The sequence below is a fragment of the Drosophila melanogaster genome, chromosome 3R, assembly GCF_000001215.4.
Source record: "Drosophila melanogaster chromosome 3R".
In the NCBI taxonomy this organism is placed as follows: Eukaryota; Metazoa; Arthropoda; class Insecta; order Diptera; family Drosophilidae; genus Drosophila; species Drosophila melanogaster.
Window position 1 is genome coordinate 19,072,292 of NT_033777.3, and position 22,667 is coordinate 19,094,958.

The window sequence follows — 22,667 nt, forward strand, 5'->3', positions numbered from 1 at the left end:
AGAGGCAGTCGAGAGCCGGGTCCCGTCTCGGTGAGTAATTTCATTTGGATATCCTTCATTCAGGCACTCCGAATTACGGCCCAGATGGAATGCAAACAAATAAGTACAAGCAGACTAACTAAATGCAAACTCGCAATCAATTAGAACAAACAGAGCTCTGTTTTTCCCAGGCCCATTTGGCGACTCGTTAAAATAGCTTACTCACAAACAAGCACCGCGCCGCACCCTCACTGCCACAAAAAAAAATGTTGCTCATTATTTTTCGGTCTTTTAGCGTTTTTTTGTTTTGGTTTTTCTGCTGTGTTTTTCCAATGCGTTCGAAAATAAATAAATAATAATAATAAAGTTGCACGACACCCATATTCGTATGAATAAAGGCCGAGTATCTCGAAATTTATTTAATTTTGTACCTCTTTTTTTTGGGCACATTTGCTGGGAGCAGCCGTCAATTCGTCAGATGCGTTTTAGTTGCCTCATAAAAAAAAAACCCAGTCTGGGCTTAGAAAATGCAACACAGGAAAATAATAACATTTCGTGGTTTCTGGCGCCGTGACAAATTTAAATGAGCTCTACTTTTGGGTGCAGCCCCTGCGACACCAAAACAACAACAACAACAGCAAGTAAAAAAAAAACGAAAAAGGGGCAACAGCATATATATATATAGTCATAATAATGGGGTCATATATTACTAATGTGTTTGGATCGCCGGCGTCTGCCCGAAGCTCCAAAATGAATCAATGCAAAACTATGAAATGCATATCGCAACGACAGCAACAACAACAGTGACAACACAGTTGACAAGCGCTGCCCGCGGTGCACAGTGGTCAAAACACTTGAATTATCGTGTAAAATAATAGTAATTATAAAGTTAAATCTCTTGCCATTGCTAAGCTAATAACAAGACAATTTTATTGTAAAAATCGTAATAAGAGATTATAAAAACCTGTTAAGGGTCTAAAGCTAGTTTTTCCACAGTAGCTATTGAGTAATGAATTGTTGAAATATAAGCTATAATTTATAATTGCGTATAACAATTATCATATACCCATTACCGGACCCACTGTGCTGCAACACGCTGGCGATGAATCAGTTCTACAGCGGATGGAGGCTGGGCAATCATCGTCGTCGTCGTCGTCGTCAAGGGGCAATATGCTCAAGGCCTTGTGTCAGAATGCATTTTTATGAATGAACGCGCGAAGGCATACAATTTACACGTATTGAGTGCGCTTAAATGCTCCGCCAATCGCCGGCGAGCGAAACTGCTGCAGATAGCTGGGATCTCAAAAGCTAAACTATTTTTGCCAGCATCCTCGATGATTTCGAAGTTCGCCAGAGTTCGCTGAAAAGCCAATGCAATGCAATATGGCTATGAGATAGCGAAGTGCATTGAACTCCGGCCATCGGATGGATCAACCAGTTGAGCAGTCAAACAAACGTTTAAACGCTCAACAGTCAATTCCATGCGACTCCATTCAATTCAATTCAATTCAACTTGATTCGATTCGAGTATCTGCTAAAAGCAGATATTACCAACTGGCTTTGGCCAGCCCGTTTTTTGGCCGTTGCCTATTTGGTAGGATATCGTGTTGGCCGCGGCAGTTCGCTTTTTGGGCGGCCCCATCCTCCAAAAAGCGAGTGAGCGCGCCCAGCCGGTCACGTTTCAACTATCAACTGGAAATGGCTTTTTGATTGGCCATCCTCCCCAGAGCAATGCCTATATAGTTCTCGAAATGCGGAAGTTATGAGCCTAGCCAAGATTAACCTGCGCCCTCCTCCTCCTCCTCCCTTCGCTAATGGCGTATATTTTCTAATCAATTTTCGAACACACTGAAAAGTGCCTTGCAGCGTTAAATCGATAAATTGCGATGGGGCAGCTATATGTGGCGATGTTGTTGCTGCTGGTGTTGTTGTTGTCTTCCCCATTAGACAACAGGCTGTGCAATCTTTAGTGTCGTTTGTCACCATATTTGCCACTGCAGTTGACACTGATGGGGGACCAACAACCGAGAACCACACAGAAACCCACCCAGACAGCCAGCCTCTCTGCTGTCAGCTTCGTCTGGGTCTATGTTTGCACTGAAAGAAATGCACTTGGAAGTCGTATTTATGGTTTCAATATACGGAAACCTATATAAAAGCTATCTTTTTATGCATTATCAATATGATATTGATTTGCATATGCAACTCCCCCGTAAATTCAAAATTTTCCCTCAGTGCATTGAAGCCACCACCAAACTTGTTGCTTGCCTGCGCCCTTCATTAATCGTGAAGCTGGTTGGGAAAACACAACTGTGTGTGCGGTGATGGCATTTGATGTGATCCTGAACCTGCGGGCTCTGACTGACTCCCCTGGGTGGTGGTGAGCACAGCGCAGGTTTTTGGTTGGAATTTGATTATGCACCAGACCAGAGCCAGTGTTTGCAGCAACAAGAGCTCCCCGTACCATTCCCATTACCATTTCCTATTCCCATTCCCATTCCCATTCCCTGGTTGCATCTGCGCAAAAGCGTCGAGTGCAACTTGTCATTGTTTATCTGCTGTGGCAGTGCCAAACGATAGCTTCGGCTTCTGCTTCTGCTTCTGCTCCAGCTTCTGATTCTGATTCCGCTTCCGCTGGATGGTGGTGGAGCTGAGATGTTCCTGCTGCAGCTGCCTACAATGCGGCTTGCTTGTGCCATTTCCATTTCCATTTTCTTTGCCTGCCCAAATGTGCGCAACTGCAGCTTATCTAAAAAAAAAAAAAACGAAGGGGCACAAGAAGGGTTTGGCGAAGCCGGGGTTCCATGTCTTGCCATTCACCACTGCTTCTATTTAGGGTTCTTCTCTGCCACTGAAGAGGCGGCCATAGAAGTGCCCGCGTCCAAAGTTCTCAGCTGCTGCTAATTAAAAGAGCCTGCCAGAGACAAGATACAGATACATGCGGGATCCACTGCGAAGATCGTGCACAGCAAGAAAAACTGGAACCTTTATGCTTTACATATGATTTAAAGCAAAGAAGAAGAAGTTCTTTCATTTGTATTCATTTACATTACTATTTTTACCATATTGTTATTAGACTCGGTCATTATATATTTTTTCAGATACTGGAATCATTTGATTGCAATCTTTTTTCGAACAATTGCCGCAGTGTGGCTTAGTAAGTGATATCACAGAGAGGCATCACCCAAGACACAGACAAAACACGAGCTGCAACTGCAACTGCAACTGCAACTGTAACTGCATCTGCAGCAACATCAGCCCCAGCAACATCGCAAGCATCCATCGCAAGGGGGCAGCGCTTGGGTGGCAGCCTGTTAAATGCATTTGCTGCCCTGACCCCTATATATTGTGACTATCAGGCCATTTGGCGGAAATTTAAATTTAATTAGAGCGCTCTGCCTCTGTCCAAGATGTCCGAGAACGGAAAGCACAAACTCCGGGACTCCGGGATCGTAGTATCGCAATCGTATCGGTTCGTTAGGACGGTCGTTGGGTCTTTGATGGCGCTCAATTGAGGAATTGAACAAAGGAATGAAGAATATACATATTAGAAGACTTCGATAATATTTTTGATACTATACTGGAATGGAAAACGACAACGGATGCGTGGGAATACGCAGTCGATGCTATAAACACATATATTCATTTGTTTTCTTTATGTCTCTTTATTTCTGTTTAAAGGGAAGATATTCGAGATGTTCATTGTCCCACGGATTTATGATGGCAGATAGTATCTATGTATATTCTGTATGGGGGTGTGGTGCGCATTATAGCTGTCATTTTACTATTGTCGTATAGTTTATTTGCATACTTATACCGATTGTTTCATACGTTTCTTTTCGCTGATGAATCGCTGCTGGTGGTGGCATGACGCAGTTCCCATCCATACTGGCAATAAATATATATTCATCTATGGCCAGACAATCGGAAAAAGAGAGCGCCGAAAAGTACGCACTTGAGTCACTAAAAAAAATATTATGTGTGATTGAAAGAAATGGGGGAAAGGGTTGCAGAACATAGACATATGATATATGCACGCATAGGTTTCTCAAGGGGTGCGCACAACACTTTAGAGAAGGAAATTTTTAAATTTCGAAATTGTCTGACACTCAGACAATTGAGTTATGACAGCCGGCTGAGTGTTTAGTTCTATTAAAGTGCCTCCGCAGATGCTCCAACTTGATATGGGATACCTAGATCCATAGATAGATACAAATTCGGATATTTCCGAGCCAGAGTTTGCCTGAGTTTCGCCCGTTTGCAGAGTTCGGCCAATCAATTTGCCTCAACAAATTTGCAGCACAAATAGAAACGCTTAGATATTTAACCAAATGGTCAATTGTCACGCCAATTTAAGACGCCAAAGTCTCCTTTGGCGACTGCCGCTTGACGCTGTGATATTTTCCCCATTCAAGCCGATTTGTTTGTTTTATGCCGCGAGCCAAAACCAAACTGACCATGAAACAAACAGCCAGTTAGCTCCGAGCGGATAGTTCAATACGAAATATTTCAAAAAAAATATATATGTCTCCGACTTCTCTGCGCCACGCTTGACCGCTTCGAAGGGTATATATTTAGTTCAAGTGATTTGTAAAATGGAAAAAATACAATACAAAAAATACAACATTGTGAAGCCGGCGATTTTCTATTTACATTTAGGTGATGGATAGCTTGGGCTAGAGAAACCCCTGGATAAACCACAATTAATTACGATCCAGCGACAGTCGATCGATTGCCGACTTTGACTTTGGCTCCGATATTATCTCGACTTCGTCTCGAGTTTTTTTTTGAAAAAAATTCTGGGCATTTGAGTTTTTCAACTTCAACTGTCGGGTATAGTTTTTCAAACAAATACGCACATGGGTGTTGGTTTCCCCTCCTCGATCGGTTCTCGGTTGTAGTTGCGTTTTTCGCTGGAAATCATTGGGGGAGAGTGCTTTCTTTTTTTGAGCGATGCGTGCCTACAAAGGCGCCCCACGAGTTCAATGACCATGGTCAGCCAAGATCGCTTGTATGTAAGTAAGTATGTCCCATGGGAAGGGGGTGAACCATTGTGTGTATATTGTACATACGAATATGATGTATAGTGTGCGCATATGTTGGGCATAAAGCTGCTTTATCCTGGGGATGCGGTCTAGGGCATTTCACTGGGCTTTTGTACTCTGTATTTCTGTATTGTGCGCTCGCAGCAATTCATGCACATTCATTGTTTGCATAGCCAGATGTTTAAGACCGAAAAAATGTCTCGTTAATTGACTCTTACTTAACTCTCCCACTCCCACTGAAAATTGCAATTAGATGACTTAATGGGCGCACGCGGCCAACGGGCTGTTTGCAAAATAGCTGAGTTAATTGGAATTATTCCGATATCAACCCACCTTGCGCAAAGTTTTCCTTTTGGCTTAATTGTTTATTTACACCTAGAAAGATAAGAGAATTTGTGGCTGTTTCGCTGTTTACGATCTGGAGAATGTGGAGTGAGAACAATAAAGTATTCCACAGTCTATATATAAAGCTCAATTTATGGATATGTACTCCCCAAATACACCCATTCTTTTCACTGAATATTTGCATAGCCGATAAAGAAGGCCCCAAGTCTGACACATCGGACAACTGACAAAGCCAGGGAGGAGCACAGTCCATGGCGAATGGAGCATCTTCAGGGCGGAGTAGTGGAGATTAAGTTAATTACAATTTCGCGCTGCTCTGGCAAAGTCAGCCAAGCTGGCCAAGCTGTACACGCTGGCAACCTGTAACGTGCAACGTGCAATAAGCAACTTGCAACATTGTAGCGATTGCCACTGAATACTTTGTGCTGAACTTGATCGCTGGGCCAGGGCAGTGTGGAAATGCCTATGCCATCGATGGCTATATATGTATGTATGTACGTTGACCAACTTTTGAAGACACCAAACAATACCAAGTGCAAGACGGTATACCCATTCTCCCATTCATTCATAGGTCGTCGACGTCTGGCACCCACGTAGCAAAACAAAGCAAAAAGCGAAACTAAATCGTGATTTATGATGATTATATTTGAATTGCTCATTGTCTCTCACACCCCAAACATCCCAGATTCGCCTTTAGATCGTCCAAACATTTGGCTCTAACGAACGATTTTATTTTTTTTTTTATCTCATTGCAAATAAATAAAAATCAAAATTGGGACTCACTGGAAGTGATGGTGGCCTGACCATGACCATGTTGCAGCTGCTGCAAATGCAGTTTTCCATCGAGCAGCGATAGTTGGAAAAGCCCCCTACCACCAAAAAAAAAAAAAGGGAGCTCTAGTGCAGTTTCACTTTGACTCTCCCTTCGGGGTTTAAGTTCCTCGTGGCGTTGCATTGGGGGGTCTGGGTCTGTAGGGCGCCGGGAAAGTTAATTAATTTTTCAGCGAAAGTTGCCTTAATTAATGCACATCAGAGACTGCATTTTGGGGTCATCTACTAAACTCGCCAAGCATAAACCTTAATCCACTACGGCCAGCAAGCAACCCCTTAAAGTTCGTATTACCAAAGTCCTGGCATTTGCTATTAGCAGCAGCGTTTTAAATTACAGTTTCACTTTTTAATTAGACCCCGCCCGGGCCAGACGTCTATGCAAAGTCGAATAGAGAGCACCGGAGGCAGCAGCTCATGGAAAGGAAATTTTAATTAAACAGTCTGCGAGAGGGTTGCCGCAAACAGTAACAAAAAAAACCTAAATAAAAACCAGCACATCGCACAACGAACTCCAATGGTCGGAGTCACACACAACTGCGAGTGCTGGTCAGTTGCGAAAAATGTTTCGAGGGCTTGGCCAGGAAAAGGAGGCGGGCCCATCCTTTTCAGAGGGTAAAATACAAAAAACACACTATTACTCGTACTAGACTGTACTGGAAAACTTGAAATACAAAGTGCTGCCAAAGTCCAAACTCATCAATGATTTGTATAGTAAAGACTGCATTCCTTAAAATACACAATTGTGAGTAAACCTCTAGAGCAAGCTCACAAGTAAAATGCTTAGAAAATCGCTGTTGTATTATGCTCATAATATATATATATATGCTCAGTAAAAGCATAGAACACAAATAACTAAACTCAACTGCAAATGTTAAGGAACTCGATCGATACATTTTTCACCATCTTTGTTTGGGTATTTCAATTTCAGTTTTTCGCAGTGTAAGAGCCAGCGATGAACTAAGTCATTTGCAGACCTGACTGAGGGATTCGAATAGGGCACGGCATTCAGCTTTCGGCTCAGATCGGTTTGGCTCGCTTTGGCCGGGGTTCCTGGTTTAATAGCTTCGCTCTTGGCATTGAAATATTTATCATGTCGTGCTAATATTGCCCAGAACCTCGAGGACTGGACACGCTCGATTGGACACTTGGATAGGGCGCAGCTAGCTCTGGAGGAGCTGGCCAAAGTAAAAGCCAGGTCGCTTGCCTGGCTGCCTGGTTGGTTAGTTGTAGTCAGTCCGTCTATCTATGTATTCCAGAGACTCCGAATCCCTTCCCCCTTTCGACTGCTTCTTGCGTTGCCCCTGTCATCATTGACACGCGAATTGCAAAAGTTAATTTAAGTAGTTTTGGCCAAAAGACGACAACAAGTCAGGGAAACCAAACTGCACTGCACTCCTGAAGGCTCTGAGCTTCGGCTTTGGCTAGTCATGGGCAGATTTATATGGCCATTTGGCTAATGAATTGCGGCCAGAGGCGAAGGAAGAAATAAGAGCTGATCCATGGGCGCATATAAATCATGAGAACTCAACTTCGTTGCTGCCTTTAAAAACTTCGATTTCATTCCTGAGAAGCCAGATCATCGATGAGCTCGTTTTTTTTTTTTTTGTTTTTTCCAGCCATCAGCATATTTTGTTTGGGCCCGCATTGGTTGTTGTTGTTTTTTTTTTTCGAATGCCATTTGCTTATTTTTGTTGGCCATCTCGTCGCACGCCATGTGAATTATGTGGGAGTTTTGTTGGCCCTGCGCAAACATTTCAATTCGAATCGTTTGTAATTATTGCGCAAATGTGACAAGACAAACAGTTTGTTGAACACATGTCTGTGAGAAAGGCGAAACCATCGAGTAAAACAGAAGAAACAACCTAAATGGATGGCAAGGTCACAAACAGCAGCGAGCTGAAATCCCTTCGAAAAGGTTTCTTTTTTCGTGGCTTTATGGCCGAAACAAAAATAATGAATGCGGGCCCCAAAGGAAATGCCCAGAATATACATGTACTGAGTCATCGCACCGTCAAAAGATCTTGCAAAATAGGAAATAAGCATTAAGATCGCACTGCTAAACAAAGCGAGTCCCCACAAATTAAGGCAACGTCAAGCGGCGTGAAATGAAAAGGCAAAATTCGAAATAAATTCACGAGACGAATCGCCGCTAAAGTTGAGCAAACGAAACCAGCCCCAAACACCTCTCATAAACAAAACATATTTATATTTATATTTATATCGAGAATATTCTCCGAGCTGCATCCCATCTGATCTGATCCAATCCATCCACCGGGCAAGTAGCACATCGTGCATTTATTACATTTTTGACTCACAGAAATAATCAACGTGAAATATTTGGCACACATTCAACCAAGAGGAGAAAAAAAGCGATTGGGGCACGCGACGTTTGGCGGGGGCCTGGCGTCCCGATCAATAAAAATAGCCACTCGCAATCCGCGGCAAGACGTGGGCGAGCAACATCATCATCATCATCATCTCTAGTATCCGAAACCGAATCGAAAACAACATCATCATCGCCGGATGATGGCCCGATGGAATGCCATCTATGCCACAGTTAAGAGGCAAACAAAGTGCAAGGACGTCCCAAGGGGCCCGTACTCATCCCTCCCCGTTTGGCTGGATATAAAAATATCTTCTTCTCGGTATCTTTGGCCACTCCACTCTCCAGAGGTGAATGAATCCGAAAATATTTCTGCACGCAAGTTGTGCGCGTAATTGCACGTTGCTGCACCTCGCTCTCGGTTATGGGAGTCACTCAGTCGCAGCCGTGGAGTAGGAGCCATCCAGATTGGGATCCAGACTCTGTGGGCTGTGCGACGGACGGCATCTTCTTCTGGCTTAACCCACATACAGGCAGGCAAACTTCCCTTTGCAACACATTCCTAGCGCTTTTACTGCGACATGCTGATTGGCGGCAGCATCCCTGCCGCAGTATCTAACTGCATCTAAATGGAGTTGTGGGCTTCAGTTCTTTGAACCAGCCAGCCTAGGAGCACTAGGATCCACGAAAGTAGTGAATATGACAGTATTACCGCACTTCTGGAAAGTAACTAACTGTTACTTTCGGTAACGAGTAACGAGTGACCAAAACTAAATATGTCAAAGAACGTATATCAATCTTAAAAGTGCATAGTATTCATAGTATTCATAGTACTCAGTTTGTGGAGAAGAACTATCAACTATTTTGCATACTACTACACTGAAATAAATACACAGTCAGGTTTCCCCTTTTCGCACAAAAATGTCGCAATTTATGGGCTCTAATATGAAATTCATTGCTTTTCTCGCCCGCTCCGCATTTTTCGCCGACTTGGCTCCTCGAAAATGCAGCAACTCGTTAGACGCATTAGGGCCTGGGACATGGGACATCAGTTCACTTCCCTGCGGATGACATATGGCCAAGTGGGGATCTGCTTGCCTCCCAGCTCACATACCTGTGGTGGTGGCGGCGCGTCTTATTAGAATTTATGATTCCCATCTTTTTCTTTTTTGCTTTCTTCGGCGCCGTCGTTTCGTGGACTTTGGTTTACTTGCTTTGCTTTGCTGGCTGGCTGGCTGCCTTTGCCCAGCTGGCATTTACTCTTAGTTTATTATTTATCAGGCACTTTATGGAGCCCCGAACAGCACACGTATATATTTGCATTTATAATTTCAAATTGTTTATGGCCAAGCGTGAAAATGCCTCACAAGACAACAAGAAAATGGCAAAACTGCAAGCTTAAAACAAAAAAAAAAAATCAGAAAAGAAAAGTGGGCAGCAACAAATCTTTTCCTAATGCATGAAATTTAATGTGCATGACGCATCCGACACATGAACTAAAGAACTGAATATATTTACAACTTATACGAGAGTCAACTAATTGAATTCGATTATTCAGCAGGAAGCACTTGTAGTGGATAAGCCGCGGATTTGCAATAAATTTCCCACCCGCTCAGCAGTTTATGAAGATAAATACACAAAACAGCTGCGATCAAAATCAAAGCAGCGTTTGTATAAAATAAAAAAAAATTGAAAAAAAATTAAATGTTTGTACAACTAATGAACCTTCAATTGGCTTAATTATGAAAACATTTGGTTAATGCCTGAAGATTAATTAATGACAAATTTGGGCGGTCGTATCGCAATTAATGGGACAGCTGATCTAATAAATTACCTGTTCCTTGATTTTGCAATCATGGGCATGTGCAAATAAATACCCAATACGTTGCGCTTATCAATGAAAATCGTATTTCGCAATACACCACTGCAATGACTAGAAGAATTCTATTTCACAGCAATAAATCTATTATTAATGAATGAAACGCTACGCTGGATGCCCACGTAGGCGAAACAAAGCACAAATATTTGCATATTTCAAAATCATATTTACGAGCTCGACGACTTCAATCAATTAACGCATTAACATGGTTTTATTATGTATCGCATTCAAATTGGGCAAATCGGCGGTAGCCAAAGTGCGAAAAAACTTGTTCTCGGCGCCATTACCAAAAAAATATAAAAAAAAATAAAACAGCGAACTACACAAATGTTGCCAACGTGGGCGATCGATCGATCCCAAAGTGAGTAAGTATTATAACTTAATTAGCTGGCTAGCGATTTGCACAGTTGCTTGAATGGAAATCAAATATTTTCGTTGCTCATTGTGAAGTGTTTACGGTAAATATTTAGCTGTGTATATATTTTTGGCCCATTGCATAACTTGTTTTGTTTGCAATTTCTTTCAAAGAGTGCAAAATTCATTTGGGCTTTTGTTATTGAAATCGCCGCCGGTTGGTTTGATTAGTGCGTTAAGCACTTTTACTTTTTTCGAACCAAAGACAAAGCCTTTGGATATGCAAATGGGATTTCAATTTCTCACATTTATAGGCCCGAGGCCCTAACTAAGCAAACTTTGTTTTTAGCTTGGACATTAAGTATTTTTAATCAAGCCCAAAGGTAAGATGCATTATAACATTCGAGGGAAATTAATTTGGGGCGCATCAGGGTTCGTCTATAACAAATAAGCGCTTTTTCTGCTGAATATGTTCGGTTTCGCTGTAAACATTTGCATGCACATCAAAAGTAACTGTAACCGAATGTTTGCCTGGCCAGCAAAAAAGTAAGAAACAACCAGCAGACGAGGCAGGCAACAACAACAACAACAGCAGCAACAAAAGATCAAAATCAATTGAAAAATTGTTTGGCGAAATGGTAAGACCAAATCGAAGATGGAAAATGTGTGTGCAGCAGGCGGCAGCAACGGGACAAAAGGAGGGAAAAACGAGTGGCCAGCGGAAGAAACAAACCAACCACTCCCGGACCAATGCAGATGTTGCAGTTGCAGCAACTGCTGCTGCTGCTGCTGCTGCTGCTGCTGCTGATGTTGCTGTTGCAGTTTCTAAATGCCGCCGCGCACCAATTCACCGACAGTGAGGCAGGCACAGGCAGCGAGAATGCAAACTTTGCATAATTTATGGCAATCAATTTCGCGTGAACATCAACACGGTTGCAACGCAAAGAGATACAAAGCCGTGCCAAAAGCAAAACGCAAAGATGGCGAAAAAGAAAAGAAGAAATTGTGGCAGCAACAACAGCAAATGCAACAGCAACGGCAACTGCATGCCATCCGTCTATCGAATGCCACTATCAACTTATTTAGTTCTACTTAAATGTTTACTTTCATCAATTCGCAACGAATGCGACTGCCAGCGGTGCAATGTCAATTGGCTGCGGATCGAATCGGATCGGCTTGGATTGTCTGATGTGGCTTTTTGGTCACAAAACTGTAGCTGGTCAAGAGCGACTAAGACTCTCTAGTCGCCTCAACAGGATGCCCGCCATCGCAGCTACAGATACATTCACTTTGCCAACTCCGTCGCTTAGTGGAACACTTTTCGCAAAAACAAAAAAAAAACAAAAAAGGATGAAAAAAAATCATGCAAAGGCAGCCGGGGAGTACGATTTCGCCTGGCCCTAATCTAATTGCCATCGCCTAACCCAATTTCCCAGTTCTTCAATTGCAACTTAGAACTTTCACTCGCTGCCTTGGCCAGCGCGAATCAACCAACCACAATTGTTTTGCACTTGCAAGAGGATGGCTTTGAGGTCTCCTCGCTCAAAATACATATCATTTTACATAATAAATTTAATGCCGCACAATCCGATCTTCTTTGTCTGCAATTTGCTCACATAGGAACCCCTCATTGTGTCTACTGTAGTTATCAAATAAATACTAAGCACTTTAGTCAAACTCTACTCTACTTCCATTCTGCTTGAGTGCCGTCTACACTGGCGTTATGCATTCACCGTTGCTTTTGGCCCACTTACTAACAACACTTACTTACGAAAACTGAAAACTGAAAAAGAAAAAACCAAACTTGAACGAAAAAACCAAGTTTTTCCTGATTTATGTCCGAACAAATTGTGTGTTGGCTTGGCGTTTTCCGTATGCGACATGATTTAGCTAAATTATGTTGTGATCTTTTGATATGTACAATGAAAACGAATGAAAACGGTTCCTCTCATCTCCGATTAAAATCGGGAATATGCAGAGGTCGTTATTAATTTTCCCACTTATGGACGCTTTCCCGCCTGATTAACCCCATCTGTGTGAGGTTAAAATCCGCCAGCTTCTATGCATCTTGCAGCTAAACCGCATCGTTTACAGTTGGTATCCGTTGCACGCAACAGATGGAAATAGATGGGAAATTGTGAAAGAGTTTTAATCAAAGTGGGAACCGCTTGCTGCTCCTCCGTTTGATATCTTTCTCGCGACTGCCTTGACACGCAATTGAGCAGCAGTTCCCACCCAGGGCCAAAAATAAATCTCGAAGAGATTCTTCATTTCGAAATATATGTATCTTTGGGAGGGAGCAGAAATTGGGGCCAAAAGCGTGGCAGTCGAGATGAAAATCCATGCGTGCACTTGACGCCGCTGAACCCACAAATTGGTCGTGTCATTAGGCAGATATTGATTTGAATTTATTGGCAATTCAATTAACTCTAACCGAATGATCGGGGGCTGGCTTCAATTATTTTCCTTCTATTTTTTATCGATATGAAGGGAAGGGGTGAAGTTTTTTCTACTGCTGCTGCAGACATTAATTGTCTGGCAGCTGGCGCATTACAATGCGGAAATGCAGTTGAATCGAATGGATCCGAATGGAATGGAATCGAACGCACTTCACACGCAAATAAACAGTCCGTTTGTTGGTTTGGTCTGGAAGTTATCTTCGGGATGCACGGCAGCCATATATTCTCCATCGAGGGGTGAAGTGAACTGGGCATATTGAATGGGGGGGGCAACTGCGAACTGGGAATGGCGAGCAGTTATGCAAATCAGCAGGTAGTCTCCCCCGGAAAGGTAGAGGAACAGAACCATACATAGGTCGGTCATTCACCGCTAGATTCACAAGTATCCATGAGATACGCGCAACTCGCATGCAATTTGCGGCATTAGAATATGCGCACATGAATAGATAGAAAGGATCCTTGTGTTGTGTTGACCACGAATGAATGGAGCAGATTTCCATTTAACCGCAGCTCATTGTGCACATTCATTAGACAACTGAAATATAATTGCAAGTAAGGTTGCCATTGGTGCTGTTGGGAAAGCTGGGTGAAAATAATGGCAACAAATAACCGAATAACGCCCGTGAAACACAATAAACATTCACGAAAGAAATGTGTAAATATCACTTAAAAACGAAAATGAAAGTGAAACCGTTTTCATTCATCCATTCAGACATATGAATCTGAAAAAATAGATGAGAAAGTTCAATATAACTCGGGTGAAAGAGTTGTCGTATCATTTAGAAAAGCTTGGTGTTCACATTGATTTCAATTTCCACTACCATGTCCCCCCCCATCGATCTATGCAGCTAACTAACCCATCATCTAGATGGCCGTGTACATTGTACCAGTACCAATGTCACTGTTGATTGCATAATCACCTGACCGTCACTAATTCCTACGTAATTGGAAAGCCATAATGTCAGAGTCTTTGTGCCGGTCGTTTGGGCCCTCCTCCCATCGCATCATGCATCGCATCGCATTGCATCGCCTCATATGCCATGCACCACATCTGTTGCAACTTATTAATTTTTGGGGCCAACAACCGTTCCGAGCTGTAAGCGAAATGCCCAAATAGCAACCCGCAACAAAGCAGCTTACACTCTTAAGTGTTGGGCCGAGGCTAAAACTAAACGCTATTAAATTTTACACACGGTTTCACTGCAGTTCGAATGCGTTTTTCATGAGCTCTCCGCTCGGAATTTTTTTTTATAGCTCCCAGCCAGCTAGCTAAGCTGCAGTGGCAATGGGTTTGGATTTTTGAGTCAGCTCTGGCTCTGGTCTGGGCCATTGTTTTGCAATTTTGTTTCATTTTGGCCCAGAGAGAAGGGGGGGGGGGGGGTGGGATGATGCGGCGGCGGGGCGGCATGATGATGATAATGAATGATGAGCCGGCCGAACAACCGCCACAATACCTATTGAGTAATTACAAAAATTTTAAAGTTTAATTAAAATTGTGTAAATAATCGCATTTGTTTGGCTTTGTTACCGTTGGCGGGTGTTACCGTTGCGAAAACGAAAGTGCCATCAAATTATGATGCTCAATTGTGGGAACAACAGCTGCCTTTTGACAAGCTCACCGCCTGCCTGCCACTCGATGAATTTCAAATGCTTGTCATTGAGGCGGCAAAGTATCTGCATGGATCCTATGACTAATGGCAGGGAGTGAAAATCATCAAACAGATTGATCACTTCATTTAACAGTGTACCAAAATATTTCTTATCTGAGACATGCGCCCACGAGCAAGATACTTTTCAGCGAGATACGTGTCAATGATTTAAAAATAAAAAAATGAAACCAATTGTAAAAACTAAAGAATTGATTCTTATGCTTATTCAAGTGCGGAATTGTCACTTACCTTGTAAACCTCCGAGAAGAATCCCGATCCAATTTTCTCCTTGACGAAGTCATCCACGGAGTATAATGCTGAGACGGCAGTGCGCAGCGCCCGACACGAGCTGCCGGTGACCAGGCGATCCGATGATATGGTCCGCGTCACGGGCGCCGGCGGAAGACCATTTCCGATCCAGCCGCCGTTGTGGAGCGGCTGATGTTTCACTGGTGCTTCCGCGGTGGCGTCTCCATTGGTCGATGTTGTGACGGTGGTGGCGGTGGTGCACATACCCGCTGTGCTCGGCCAGATGAAAGGGGAGGCGGCCGATGAGTCCACCTGGTCCACCGATAATCCGCAGATCTCCGACGGCGGGCCGGGTCCACTGTGCTGATTCAGGCTCATGTTTATCAGCTACGACGTATGTTGCTGTCGTAACCGGATGTGTATGTGAAGTTGGTTTAAGTTTGTTTTTTTTTGGCGTTGGACGACCTCGCCTTGCCTGCTTGTTGTGGGGGTGATGGATCTCTGGGGATCGAGTTGGGAACTGTGTGGTTTGGCTAATGCTGATGTTCTCTTGGCTACACCATGGTGTCGTTCATCGCAAGACAATAGTTAGCGGATTGACGCGACAGTTAGACGGGCACGATTTGTTCAACGGATGATATATTTTAGTGTTTGCTTATGGAACGCAGCACGAAACATTTATGGGACCCATAGGTCTGAATTTGACAATTTTAAAAATTTTGAAACAGGAAAAAAAATTGTGGAGAACTAACTATCAATCACTTTTTGCTTGCTTCGTAATAGAGAAACTTGTGTATTTAGTTGTTGGATATTTGGAATGCATTTGATTGTTCTTCGATTCTTGGCACGTTGCAATTGTGTTGGAAGCTGCACTGGAAGCGCTCGCAGTTGGAAGTCTGAAAGAAATGCAGGCAATAGTTAAAAAGTTAATAAAATTCAATCAAACTCGTCGCTGCTCTAATGAAATGTAAACAAATGCGTCTATAGATAGGTATATATTTGCTCGAAAAAACAGCGAAGCGGGCCGCGTGATCAACATTTCTGTGTTTATTCCTTTTTTATGAGGTGCAAATTAAAATACTTCAAAGAATTCGCCTTATTTTCTGTTGTCACGCGCCACTCAAAGTAATATCCCAGTGTCAGCAATAAATTCTAGAATATAGGAACATAAGATATTTAAAAAGTATAAAAGGGGCAGAAATCAAGACAATGCAAATTTATTCAGGCCTAATAAGAGCTAAAAGTTTAATATTTTAAATGGTGTAGATAGGAATCTGATTCTTACTCGGAAGAAGCTGATAAGTTTTTTCGAAGAAACTTAAGCCTCTTCATCACGAAATCGTTTCTTCATTTAATACTCAAACAGCGGCCTTATTTATTTATCATTCCAGTTTTTCGTAGACATTTTGCATTAGCACATGGCGAAAAAAAACATCGCAAGCTAACAAAACTAACAAGAATGAATTAATCGACCCCGCTGGAAATTGCTAATAAATATTCAGGGTCAAAGTCGACAAAATTGGCAAAGTTTTGCTTATCAGCGGGCTCTTGCGGTGTGATAGCCGCTTAATATATGTACAGGTATTTGTTGCCGTTTGATAAGGCGGCCTTTTTAAGTGCGATAAAGCACACAACCCATCAAATGTCCCCAAAGCCAGCAGACTTCATTCAGCATTTGCTTTTTTTTCGAACTAACAATGTAATTTAGCAGCAATTTTGTTATCATTACGCTTACTTTTGTCGTCGTCGTTTGTTTTTCGTCGTTGTCTTGAGAGGGGGGCAAATGAGTTCAGTTCATCAGCAAATAATTGAGATAAACACGATCACTAAAACCTTGGCCTTGCGCCTTGAAAACTACGTCTGTTTTGAGTGGCTTCAAGGAGTTAGTTACATTCGGCAAGGGAGGTCGCTGAAGAGTTCCACAATCGGAAAAACACCACCACCCACCGCGAAGTACTCAGTTTCAGTTTTTTGAGATAAGTTCGGAAATGATATAACCAAATATTTTGCTGCTTGCTATTAGACCGGCGAACAATGGCAACAGGTTGGAATTTTTTGATTTGCCATTCCTTATCGCAATAACCACATATATATTCGGCGATAAGATACTGAGAAATAGCTTTTGGGCGACACAACAAAATTGAATTTGGCTCGTAAAGGATCATGCGAGTGGCCAAAAGGCGATCATGCCCACAGAGATAACAGCTCAAAGCCACAAAGCTCACAATTAAAACTATAACAAAATAATTACACCAAATTTCGACATAATGATAATGATAGCAGCGAACGGACACAGAGCTCTCACTTTTCCGCTGCTGGCCAAAGTCAAAATAAAACTCAAATTACCAAGCACATTTTTGCACTCGGCAAATAAACGGGGAAGTTATGCGAATTGGGATTTGCTATTTGCTATTTGCCGTTTTGGCATTTTGTGTGTGTCTTTCCTTCTCTTGCGAAATCTGTCCAAATAGCCAGTTGAAGTCAAAGCCGGCAGCAGGCCATAATTAGGGTCAATTGCGGCTAACCGCCGCCAATTGACGACAACGAAAGCTTTTGGCCAAATGAAGCGGCCGGGGAAAAAGTGCTACACTTCATTAGGTGCCATGACAAACGAAGAGCTGCAGCAAAAAGTGGGCTTGTGGCTTCGACTTAATAGCACCCAAGGATCGTTTTCGCGCCCACCACGCCCCCAGAATACAGTTGTCCAATTACAGGCAGGTCTTTGTCAAATTATCTCGTTTTGAGCTGTGAAATGAATACGTGCTATCTTCACCAGTCAGCTGTGAAAGTTTCCATACACCCTAATGAGTGGCAAACTTAAATATATTTTTAAAAAAAAATTGTAAACATTAAACTCGGCTATCATGGTGAAGAGTTAGCTGGGGAGAGAGTGCCTATCATCGATGAAGAGGAAAATCCATTTCGTGGCCCACAAAAATGAGTTTAGCACGCTCCGCGAAACTAAGTCAAGGCCCCAAGCAACGATTTTCGTTACCGATTTGGGTGAGCAAATCTATCGAGTCGAGAAAAACACTTAAGCGGTCGCTTTTATTTCGACTCTTGCATACATTTATTTTCCCATCACGTTTCAAACTATATACACATGTATTCCGCGTGGAAAGCCGCAGCAGTAAAGCATCAAAATATTTATGTTTCAATAGGAATGGCAGCCAAACAAATGTCAGTCCGCATCCGTGGTTGTTGCCAAACATATGGAAAATAGATGATGAGCCCCACAACACCGGAATGCTGCAATCTTAAAAGTCAGCAGTTCCACGAAGATTAAATGCCCTAAAGGCATTGAAGCAGCTGAATATAATTTAAAAATCTAAAAAAAAAAAAGGCGGAACACGACGTGCAATAAATTTAGGCAATTTTAGAAAATACATCTTGTGGTGTCGCAAGAACTCAAAACTAAAGAAATCACGTTCAAAACAGCAGATAATAGGTATTTCTACATCAACAAGTTGACTTAGGCAAGAAAGTTTCTATATCTGAAAGTTGGTGGGATTCTGCACCGACTTAAGAACAACTTTTCTCCAAATATTAACTCTACTAATCGTTCAAAATCGAGGCTATTTAATTAATACATTTCCTAATATGTTTGCTAGAGAGAAACCAATGAAATTAATTTCAGCACACCACTTATCGCCGTTTGCTTTCGATGGCGTTTATGGCATTTTCCAAAACGAATGTTAAACCGTTAACCGCCACAAGGTTCGAGTCAATAAACCGCTGTCGACTGCGGTGACTTTGTTGCCGTGCTGTGAGATCAAGTTGCATTTTTATGGGGCCAAGGGTCGTCGCGGCCACCACCGTCTGCATCATCATCATCATCAGCAGCAGCATCATCGTGGTATCTTCGCCTACGTAGACGCGTGCCAGGAGAATTGTGTGCAATGCACACTGCATCGTTTCAGCTGGGCCATTAAAGAGGCATAAATCTTGGTTATGAAATTGGAAATGATTTGCTGTTCAGGCACATTCAAGTAGGGAGCAAGTAACGCACCGAGAAGTGATGCGTTCAGGAAGCGTCTTGCGTTTAGAGTCCGAAAAAAGCGTTAATGAAAAGGAAAGTTGGTCAGCGGCAGAAAAAATGCCACTTCATTGCCGTGTAGAAAGAAAAACAAAGACGAGGAGACGGCGAAAAGAAGCCAAGGCAGCTCAAGAAGAAGAAATTTCTATAAACAAAGAGATGAGACGCCGAGGCAGAGCAAAATTATCAAAGAACAACAAAAACCGAGAAACACAAAAAAAAAAGAAGTGGAAAATGGGACATGGCACACTCTTGGGCCCACAGAAACAACAAAGACTGAATGAAATTCATGTCGTTGTCGCGCTCATAAATTCTTCTACGCCTATATATCGCTGGCTATCTGAGAGATACAGATACACCCACACTTGGAAAAACTACCAACTCATTCAGCCGGGGAGGTGCTGGCTGCATCCGCTCTCTACCTATATGTATGCCTACTTATGAAAAAGAATCTATGTATGTAAATTTGGTGTATTTTGAATAAATTCCAAGCCCATCGAAGGTGTGAGGTGCCAGTTATCGTTAGTTTTTTATTCTCTTGAGTTTAAAGTTTAGACTCCAGAGGCCGTACAACAAGTGATTCACGTAACGAAATGGAAAGCGAGGAGAAATATGTGTGTATACAAATCTACCAAATAAATTCAAAGGCAATGGAATTTTCGACTGAAAGCATAAGATAAGCTTAATTAGCCGGGCAGACAAAAATTTCACTTTCCTTTGGTACAGAACCGTCGTTTTCTAAACTATTTCTGAATGTCCAACGATCACTGCGCCATTTAGACATTTCGACTAATTGGCAGCCAGTCGGCTTTCGGGGGGAGGGCACTCACGTGCCGCCCATCGATCTGCAGCAAAACTATACGTAAATAAACTTTAGGATCGAAGAAATCCAACAAGAACGTCAACAAAAACGAAAACCAAATGGGTTTATTTTCAGCCTCAAGTGCAAGTCCTATAAGAAGATCGAACAAAACAAAACACTTGATGAATGCAACCGAAGGAGGTGCAAAAATCGAACAATAACAAATACAATAGGAAGGGCGCGTAGAGTGAGCACAAATCGTTTCGTTTATTTTATTTATTTTATTCCCCTCTATGCGGACACACACAAATGAAAACAAATTAGCTTAGGCAGCATTAACAGCCAGCTGCCAAGGGCGGAAGTACGGGGGAGTTTACTGTTAATTTTATAAACACCACGAAAGACCACAACGAAAAAAAAAAAAACACCACAAAAATGCAGCAGTAGCAACAGCCAACAACCACCAAACCGGCAAAATCCCAATAGGGCAGCTGCATTTCGGGAGGAAACCCAAGTGGAATGTGCATTCGAATTGGGAGCTATAGCTTCTCGATCCCCGGATAATGAGCCGTGAACATCTGTCGCAGTTTTACGTGGAAAACTGTCTTTCCGCTGAATCGACCGAATCGGAAAAAAAGGGAGAAACTGAGACTAAGGAGAGAGCGAATGCTGGGAAAACCAGCACCAACATCGGAAGCATCTTCATCATAACTTGCAAATGTGTTTGTGTTATTTTTACATTTCCGCTGCTTACGAAAATATTTACGCTCCCCTTCGCACAAAACCTTCCCCATTTCGAATTTCAAATTTCGAATTCCAGACGCTCGCACACACGCACGTGTTAGAGATGAGCCAGATTTCCGAGTGCATCGCATGGTGACAACAGGTTCGATTCAAATGAATATGGAAATGATTCTGCTGAGCTCACAAAAAATTTAAGCATTTGCTTTTCAAATTAGATCATATGGCTATGCTATTCGAAACAGATGTGAAAAAGTAACAAGTTTTAGCTCTACAATGTTTACTTTAAATTTAGCATTTACGAAGTATAAATAGACACATTATTTACGCATTATGTTTTATTATATTTAAGACAAAATACAATCAACGTAAGTTAAAATATAAGATTGCAAACCTATTTACCCTCAATTCTAAATGTTTAAATATACAATAGTACATGACAATTTTGCATTTCCCGTTACGAAATTATATTTGTGTTTTTATCTCGGTAGAACCTTGAAAACCATGTTGTGTCAAGATGCAGCGAAAGCAGCGGGTGGCAACTTTTGGCAGGCAGTGTGCGAAAGCTAAGGTCAGGCCCATCTCTAGGTTGCTTCCGCACACAGACACGCACGCACACAGCGATGGGGAAATGCCAACGATAGCACAGGTCTAATCCATTTAATTCTGGCTTTTAACCGATTTCTGCTAATACTATTTATTTACCCGTTTGGTTTTGGCGACTGCTCTCTCTCTCTCCCTCCGTTCTTATTGCCGTGTGGCCATAATCCAATTATGCTTGTGTTTGTGTGTATGTGTCTGCTCTCTATTGCAATTGCAGTTATTCGCATCCGCCGTGATATGCAACCAACACATTCGCACTCGCGCACTCACACGCACCCGCAGACATCACAAATGCGAGGACCGAAAATCCTGAGCGTCAACAAAATAAATATAGCTCTGGTGTTTTAAAATAGGTTTTCACTCGATTCTGCGTTTGCTGTCTCGTCTTGTTTATGTGCATTCGTCGTTGGTTGTGTGTACTTGTTTTTTTTTTTTTTTGTTAGACGCGACTGTCCATTCAACATTACCACTCAGCCGACGCAGAGCGAGATTATAATTCGGTAACCGATTCACTGGCACTGCTCTAACGGGCTATAGCCTATGATCCAGTCTGGAATGGAGCTAAAGATATGTTGCTTTCATTTATGTCTGCACTCGCGAAAAAGCGTCCACAAATTAACAGTTCTTCGGGAGCGACGCGCAGCTAGACGTCCGACTTTGTTTTCCGACTCGATTAGAGTGACCGTTGTGGGATGGTGGAAAAAAGTGGAGGGCCCATGCTGAAACCGATAACAAAAATACCAGATGTGCGATATACACTATCGATAACGAGCACAATTTCTTAATTCTAATTTAAAACAATTATATAACGGGCTTTCGTGTTTTATTTAACAAATAGTGAATAAAATGCGGCTACTTCTTTTTGATGTACTTCATGTACTTCTTGGCGTTGAAGTTGTCCTCCACCTCCTCCATGATCTTGACCTTCTTGCGCGGCTTGCGGGCCTCCAATCTCGCTCTGCGCTCCGCATCGGTTAAGGTGCTCAGATCCAAGGGAAGCTAGTAGATGGTACTCGTTAATTATGGTTTCGTTAAGTTATAGTAACTAACGTTACCTTGATAATCTTCCTGGGCTCGTGATAGCGGATGTTTATCGTGGATCCATCGGGTTGCACCACAACTGTGGGATATAGCCGGCAGTAAACCGAGCGATGCAGCCTGGTAACCGCCGTCGTGGCCGATGAGATGCAGCGTATCTGCTGAACAGCCTGGGGCAACTGTTTCAGCAACATTTTAATTGATAATCACAATATTTACACTAAATAAGAGCTACACTTAAATCGTGTTTTTGCTGCCAGGCAGCTGATAGTGTGACCGACCCGAGGGTAAGATTTAAAGACTCCTAAATTAGTTATTAAGAATCTGTGGTAGC

General features: G+C 42.5%; 2 protein-coding genes across 3 annotated transcripts in view, besides 1 other annotated feature; both read right to left on the reverse strand.

Annotated features, from left to right (window-relative positions):
* cdi (center divider) overlaps nucleotides 1-21,979 on the reverse strand; it is a 49,389-nt gene extending 27,410 nt beyond the window's left edge. For both annotated transcript variants that reach the window (NM_001260262.2, NM_079677.4), the window contains exons 1-2: nucleotides 21,398-21,979; nucleotides 15,114-16,009 (exon numbers count right to left, since the gene is read on the reverse strand). In NM_001260262.2, the coding sequence (NP_001247191.1) occupies nucleotides 15,114-15,491 (378 nt within the window). In that variant the 5' untranslated portion in view covers nucleotides 15,492-16,009; nucleotides 21,398-21,979. The remainder of the gene's footprint in view (nucleotides 1-15,113; nucleotides 16,010-21,397) is intronic.
* Nucleotides 3,187-3,236: a mobile genetic element.
* Nucleotides 21,980-22,102: 123 nt separating the features above from the next.
* Nucleotides 22,103-22,614, reverse strand: mRpL55 (mitochondrial ribosomal protein L55). Its single transcript, NM_142523.4, has 2 exons — nucleotides 22,351-22,614; nucleotides 22,103-22,294 (listed from the first exon to the last, which is right to left on the reverse strand). The coding sequence occupies exons 1-2, from the start codon at nucleotides 22,525-22,527 to the stop codon at nucleotides 22,148-22,150; spliced, it is 324 nt and encodes a 107-aa protein (NP_650780.1). The 5' UTR covers nucleotides 22,528-22,614; the 3' UTR covers nucleotides 22,103-22,147.
* Nucleotides 22,615-22,667: the final 53 nt, after the last annotated feature.

Bases quoted from the DNA above. Each gene is read 5' to 3' on its own strand.
- mRpL55 (NM_142523.4), bottom strand. From the start codon at position 22,527: ATGTTGCTGAAACAGTTGCCCCAGGCTGTTCAGCAGATACGCTGCATC. The intron at 22,295-22,350 runs GTAACGTTAGTT...ACCATCTACTAG, and splicing joins AGCCCAGGAAGATTATCAAG to CTTCCCTTGGATCTGAGCAC.